Source organism: Nestor notabilis, unplaced genomic scaffold (assembly GCF_000696875.1).
Source record: "Nestor notabilis isolate BGI_N333 unplaced genomic scaffold, ASM69687v1 scaffold7002, whole genome shotgun sequence".
In the NCBI taxonomy this organism is placed as follows: domain Eukaryota; kingdom Metazoa; phylum Chordata; class Aves; order Psittaciformes; family Psittacidae; genus Nestor; species Nestor notabilis.
In genome coordinates this window covers 16368-23554 of record NW_009918698.1, presented here as the reverse complement: position 1 = coordinate 23554, position 7187 = coordinate 16368, and the positions used below count along the sequence as shown (strand labels likewise).

The following is a 7187-nucleotide window of genomic DNA, read 5'->3' as shown; positions in this document are numbered from 1 at the left end:
GATATGCAGACAGGAGATGGACAGAAACAGCGGTTTTCTCATGTCAACTCTCAATGGTAAAAACAGTCAAAATTAACAGTGTAGCTTTCGTTATCTGTGCAAGCCAACTACTTAACTGCCTGGGGATAGCATGGGGGATTATCAGTGAAATTAGAAGCTATAGAGAACATTTTTTTTTTCTAGGGGAGTAAAAAGTTCAGCAGAACTTATGGTTGCCAATAATGCATGTAATTTAGAGGAACTGGATTTTGTCCTCCTCCTCCCCCGTGAGAAATAAAGGCTGCAAATGGAGTTAACACTTGACAGCGTTAACAGGAAAGCAGAGCCGCATGGCTCTTCCCTTGCCAGCAATTCTTTTAAGGTGCCTCAGCTCTGACCGCAATTTTCAGTTACTCCCATCGCAGGCTGATATTGCCAGATGTTACAAATCACAGCACAGGTGGGGATTGAAGAAAAGGGCAGAGAGGATTTCTCAGACGTGTCCCACTATCCATTACAGAACATGACAAAACCACAATTTTATCCTCAGTGCAACCAGAAAAATTATTTGAAAACCAGGTTTTCTGCAGTGACGGGGCAGTGCATTAAACCATGCATCAGCTGCTCAGAGGGTAATAAATATTGGCAGAATATGGATTCTTTTCCCTGGTTGTAGGAAGAGGCCAACACATTTTTCATTAAAATCCTATTCCATCTTTGAGTGGAAGCCTGAAGTGCTGCTTTAGTGCAGTTAGTAGTGTTCTGCAGGGGAAGCAGGATGGTGCTAAACAGACATTCCGTTTCACAAACTTTCCACCGTTTTCCTCACCAAACACTTCTAACTAAGCTTTCTTAATCATACTACTCCAAGAGGCATTTTGGCTTTCCTCCTTTAACCAGGGAACTGACAGGAACGTGCCAACAAAAGGACTCGTGGTATTTGCATGGCCTATGAAAATCTGCCATTTGTATAAAAACCTAGAAAAGGCCCTTAATCGTAACTAGTAACTCATAACTATGGCTAGAAATTTGGAGGATGGCATTTATCAAGAGCAGGGCAAGGAAGAAAAATAGATTTTACACCACTATTCTGGCAGGAGCACAAACAAGATTTAAAAATAACAATAAAAATTTTGGAAGCACTGAAAAACACATTTCAGTGCATTTCATTTATTAACACTGAAACAAGGTTTCCAATATGATGAGCTAACACCTTGGACGGACTGCTCCATTTCTTAAAAGTTATTCTTAAAATTTCACAAAAAAAAGGGTACACTGTCTCTATGCTCAGGCTTCCAAAAAAAAAAGGATTATTTTACAGAGAGGGAGGAAACGCAGCATTACCACCACCTAGGCTGTACGCTTACACTTTATGTTATGCCAAAAACTTGCCGATCCAAATAAGACTCTGATCAGAAAGTACTCATAACTTAATCTGATACATACAGAAATGTCTTGTACAAATTACAACCTTTCTAGTTTCCTTGTGGCAATCTACTGTAAAGCAAATTTTATCTACATGTATTTTAAATAACATCACCAGAAAAATAAAAAGTTTATCAAATGAAAATATGTTTCAATTAGACCATGCTTTTCTAAAATCATGCTCAATTTATACAATAGTCAAGTTCGTACTCATTTTTATTTTTTCTCTTTTTTTTTTTTTTTTTTTAAACAAAGATTCAAAACCACTGATTGTAAACTCACTGAGGAGGCTGTAATTTATTCTGGCTCTTTTTTGATTGTTCGCACTTTTTCCAGAAGTCCATGCACTTCTCCATTCACAGCATGTTGATGAGCGGTCTTACTCCCCATATGGCTGTTGTAAGGGCTTCTTAAGTTAGTAAAAGGAGTTTTAAGCTCTGCATCAGGTATCAACTCCTCTTTGACGGTAACATGAGTTGAACTATCAGTAAATGAAGGTTCATTCCAAATTTCTTTGTCATGTGCTTCTTGGCTACTAACAGAGTTGCCGCCTTTCTGTAACATATAGTACAATATTGGATTGGTTTTGGTCAGTCTTGGAGAGTCTTTTTCATAATCATTCTTGTCCATACCTGTGATTACCCATCTGATGGGCCCTTTTTCACTGGGCATGGGACACATGCTAAACTGGTCAGACTCAAGTCTAGATACTGTACTCCCCAAATGTTCAGGGAAGGGGGAACCGGCAGGACTTTTTACTGTTACAGGATACTGAAATGTTTTATGATCTACACAATTGTTCTGTTGCACAGGGCTTCCCATTAATGCATTTACTGATGAAATGCTGAATTCAGGTTTATTAACTGTTGCACTGGTTTTGTTTCCTTTTTTCTTGCCCTCAGCTAGTATGTGATTCCTATGTTGTGACAGATCTCTCTCACAGTTTTCTGAGAGAAGCAGCTGTTTCAACACATTAAAGCCTTTACTATCTCTAGACCAACTCCTATTTTCACTTTCATTATTTGAACTGTGACTTACAGTGTATTTAAATTCAGCATCACTTCTGCTGAATTTCAGTTCTTGCTGGTTAAGCAAAGGCCCGTAGAGTGCCTCGGTAGGAGAAGCATGATTGTTTGCAGCATCAGACACATTACTTTTCATCTTTTTTAATGGGCTTTCCAAAGGCTCAGCATGAAGTTTCCTCTTCTTCGGTACTGTGCAAAGACTCTTTGACTCAAGGTGTGACAGCTCATTGTTTCGGTGACTTCTGTCCAGCTCATCTGCAGGGTAACTGTCTTGATTCTGCCTCAGCAACCTACTTAGCAGGCCGTTTTTGGAAAAAGAGAAATCTTGAGGTGAAAGCGGCTCAGATTTCAACTCCTTGCATGCTGGAGAAGTAGTTGCATTTCTCTGCAGCGAATGCACAAATCCTTGAAATGCATTATCCTTGCTGTCTCTTACGGGTTGTGCATTTGAATTATAAGGAATATTTGATTCCTCAGATGGTTCAGTTTTTATTTTCACCGTCAATATTTGCTCGTTCAAAGCCTTATCTGTCTGTTCTTGAGAACTTTCATCTCTTAAAAGCATTCTCTCTTTCTTTTCACTTTTACCTTTACTGGGAGTTCCCAGAAGCAGCTGAAGGACAGTGCGCCTTTCAAGGAGATTCTCTATTTCTGAACCTGGAATTCCTTGTTCAGTGGGTGCAGGCTGACAACTGAATATTTTGTTATTTTCTTCATGCGTACCCAATTTATTTGTAAGCAAAGGGCTGTTCAATCTATCAATCAAGCCAACAGGTTTATCTGTGTTTCCTGCTAGCAGGTGTTTGCTAGCTCTTTGTTCTTCACTTGACATGGAAGTCTGCATGCCACACTGAGCGAGGTTCTGCAACAGTTTGCTGGCACTGAATGCCGAAGAGTTCTGGGGACTATCATTTCTGCTCAGCTTAGCTCCTTGAATTTCTTTACTTTTGGAAAGGTCTATCAAATGTTTAGATGCAGGATTCACCAGTCTGTCTGGCTGGATGCTGCAGGCATATGGTGGCGAGCTACGCTTGATGGCTAACGACTGGTGTGAGAGATTTATAGGAGAATCCGCTTTTGTAGAAGCCAGCAACGGGGGAGTGCTTAACGGAGTCATTCGACTTGCACTGGGACTGTCAGTAATTGGAGTCCTTTTACCAGTCTGTACAGTGAATTTTGCCACATCAGCTGCACTGTGTGGTCCCTGAGGGTCGGTAATCTTGTCTACCTTTTCTTCACTCTTATGCCCAAGTAACAGCTGAAGTAGCGTTACTTTCTGATGGGGATTCAGCTTAGAAGCTTTTGGAGTGTCTTTGTCTTCCTTGTTCTCTGGACAGGAAACTTTTGGATCCCAGGTGTGAAGCAAGGACTGAGTCACGTTATCCAGTGATGCAGGTGGACCTGCATCTGGTTTATCTGTCCTCTGTTTAAAGGATAGGTCTATAGGAAGACAGTTAGAATGGGAACTTTCATCATCACTGCTGTCATCCTCTGTAAAACTAGGATTGTTGTCTGAATACTCATCGATAGTTGTTGGTGTGCTACCATCTTCAAAATTGCTGGCTCTTTCACTCTGTTCACGCCCTTTCATCTGTTTGGTGGTATTCTGGCTTTTCAACAGATGCAAGAGCAAACTGTTGCTGGGAGAGGTTTTCAGGTTACTCCTTTCCAAAGTACTTTTGTATCCCACAGTTTTGGAAGATGAATGCATGATTCCCACTGAACTCTGAAATGGTGCCATATTGCTTTTGCTAGATACTGGTTTGGTTGATGATCCTGTCTGACCATTGAGATGGCTTGTCATTCCTTTTGCTAAACCAAACTGGCCAATATCTTTCTGAGTGCTTTCTTGTAATCTGGCCATAGCTGCAAGTCTCTCACTTGCTATTTGATTTGCATTTTGTGCTTTTAAAGCATGTTCCCTGGAGTATTGCTGCAAGTGAGCTTCACTTGAAAGGAGTAAAGCTAGCTGGCTGCATGCTACGCTGGGCTTTGGCGAAGCAGCAGGACTAGATCGTTTTTCTACCATGCTTGCAACAGCTTGCAATCTTGCAGCACAGGACAGTGGCTCATTTATCACTTTAGGTCCGCTCTGCACCACATGAGGAGATTCTATAAACCTCTCTTTGGGAAGGTTCTTTGTTATATCAGGCAGGCTGTTGTCCAGCTTCTGATCTTTTGCTTTGCTCTTCTTCAGTAGAGTCTTCAGGTGACTAGATGCAACACCATAGCACCTTAAATCTTTCTCCACTTGTAAAGAATCATGGTTAAGGGAATACCCTTGCTCCTTAAGGCTCTGCCTAATCTGCTGTGACAGAGCAACACTCTGCAGCCTAGAGCTGAATGACTGAAGCAAAGAGGCAAGTAATGTGCTATCCTGTTTGCCTTTAGGCACACTTTCAACCATGCCAGCTAACAAAGCTTCCTTTTTTCCATCTAAATCCACAATGGAATCAGACAACCGCCTTCTCTTTGCTGCATTCCAGTCTTCTGAAGACTGCAACAGTCTTGCTTTTTTGAGGTGCAGCATGCCAGACCCCTGATATGTATTTGTGTTGAGAACTGGACCATTACTTTGACAGCTGGGAAATATATTTCCAGAAATCTTAAAATTTTGATCCTCTCCACTATGCCCAGTAGACTTTTTGTCAACTGCAGTACCTGAGCCTCCTGCTGCTTGATGCATTAGTAATCCCTCTAGGTAAGTTAGAACAACAGAATCCTGGTGCATCTCAGAGCCAAGCTCTTCTCCATGAGTCATGTTCAATAAAAGTTTCCAAAAGGGCTCTGGTTCTATTCACTTCAAAGACTAGTCTTGCTGTAGCTGAATCGAGATGCAGAGTTAAGAAATAATAGGCAGATGTCTATAGTGCTTTCTCACAGACTTTCAGAAACAGTACAAAATATCATATCCCAAGCAGGCTTCTTCCAATGTATACTATTTGATGAGCCAGGTTTCCAACCATATCAATCTGTTGTTATCTAGAATATTTATGAAAGTTGTCTAGGAGGAGCACTCAAAGTGTGGTTCCACAGTAATCAAGTTCCACTAAGTATTTGCCACCTTCTTTCTCCAGGAAGCCAGCTTGGTTTTCATCTTTTTCCATCTCCACCAAGCACATAAAATTCCTAAGTGAAAAAAACAAAACAAAACAAAAAAACAGAAATAGAAGATTTAGGATAAGACTTTTTTAAAAAAACACCACAAAACAAACAACAAAACACATTGTCTTAGACAGAGGTTCAGTATATATAGAGCAATAAATATTCGCAATCCAAATGAAATGAAAAATTAAGTAATGGAAAAAGTCTATGGTAACTAGTTTGAAGAACTTCATGGAAACAATTCTGAGACAGAAAATTTTATACAAAAATTAAGCTTAACTATCAAAAGCATAGCTCCTACAAGTTCATCAAATTTCTTTATCCTACTGCTCAAAATAAGGACTAACATGACAGGAAAATCTTAAATTACTCTACTATTTTTTTACAAAAATTACATTGGATTTTACTTTACAATTGCAACAACCTTTCTTCTTACTACATAAATACACAGGATATGCAGACTATCACTCTGAAAGAGGATTAATGGGAAAAGGCATTCCTAAAATCAACATTTAGGACAAATCTGTATTCAAATAATAGAACAGGTAGCATTATATATATGAGTACATTTTCATTTGGCACATAGATGATATTGCTAAAAGTAGAAACCAAGTTGTCACTGCTTCCCAGAACTATCTAGTAATGCAAAATCTAGTATGATAGCACAGCAGGGAGGAAATCTGTTGTTTTTACAACTCCCAGCTACCGCAAGTCATTAGAAGAATCATGTGACGGGAGTGATGAAAAGAGTGCTTATTTTCCTGATGTAACATAAACCCTGGTATGAAAATCTTCCCTTCACTGGAGGATTTTTAGCTTCACATTCTTTCTGTGTATTAAACATATAATGACAGAAGAGAAATCAAACCAAAACAGGTCTTCCTTGAAGTCTTTTTATTTTCAGTTCTAGTCAATACTTTTTCTCTTGGATGAGGCAGTATGCTATAAAAAGCTGTTTTAAAAAGCACAACAGCGGCATTCATGCTAGATGCATCTCTTCAGTTTTAGTTATATTACTGGTCAATGATAGCATGAATGGTTCAGACAGTCACCACAGTTCAATATTGAGATCATTGCCCCACATATGCCTACTCCTTCAGTCATTCAGTTCTAAACTCAAAAGATTCAACACGACCAAAGCTAAGTGTCTTTCCACATTTATAACTCTGCAATTTACTTCCACAGACTAAAAGCCCATAGAAAACTTGTATTTACAGCTTTAGAAAGTATGTACACAGATGAAATCCCTGCTTCCTTGAAGTGAATGTTTTATGATTACTTTCCTACAGATCATTTTTTAATGCAAAAACTATACGCAACTAGAAGTCAGAAAAATAGCAGATCTGAAGAGTAAAGAATCAGAAGAGTAACTAAGTAGCCTTAATGCTACTATCTCATATAACCCCCTCTGCAAAGAATCCCTTACTAGATTTAAAGTAATTTAGACACTTCAAAAACTAAGCTATATTAAAATCAAACAAAAACAACAAACAAAAACCAATCCAAAATCCACTTAAAATAGCAGCAATAAAAAGTTGTAGTGTAAATGTGTATATCCATTTATCTAAATATCAAACGAAAAGTTGGTAGCTATTGCTAGAGTCTCAGTACTTCTCTCAGAAATATGTCTACATTAAGCACCATTTACATAAT

At 39.0% G+C, this 7187-nt stretch overlaps 1 protein-coding gene across 1 annotated transcript; it reads right to left on the bottom strand.

The window, feature by feature from the left end:
- Window positions 1–1701: 1701 nt before the first annotated feature.
- NRIP1 (nuclear receptor interacting protein 1) lies at window positions 1702–5190 on the bottom strand. The gene has a single exon (XM_010009857.1). It carries the CDS (start codon window positions 5188–5190, stop codon window positions 1702–1704), a length of 3489 nt encoding a protein of 1162 aa, XP_010008159.1.
- Between the last annotated feature and the right edge of the window lie 1997 nt (window positions 5191–7187).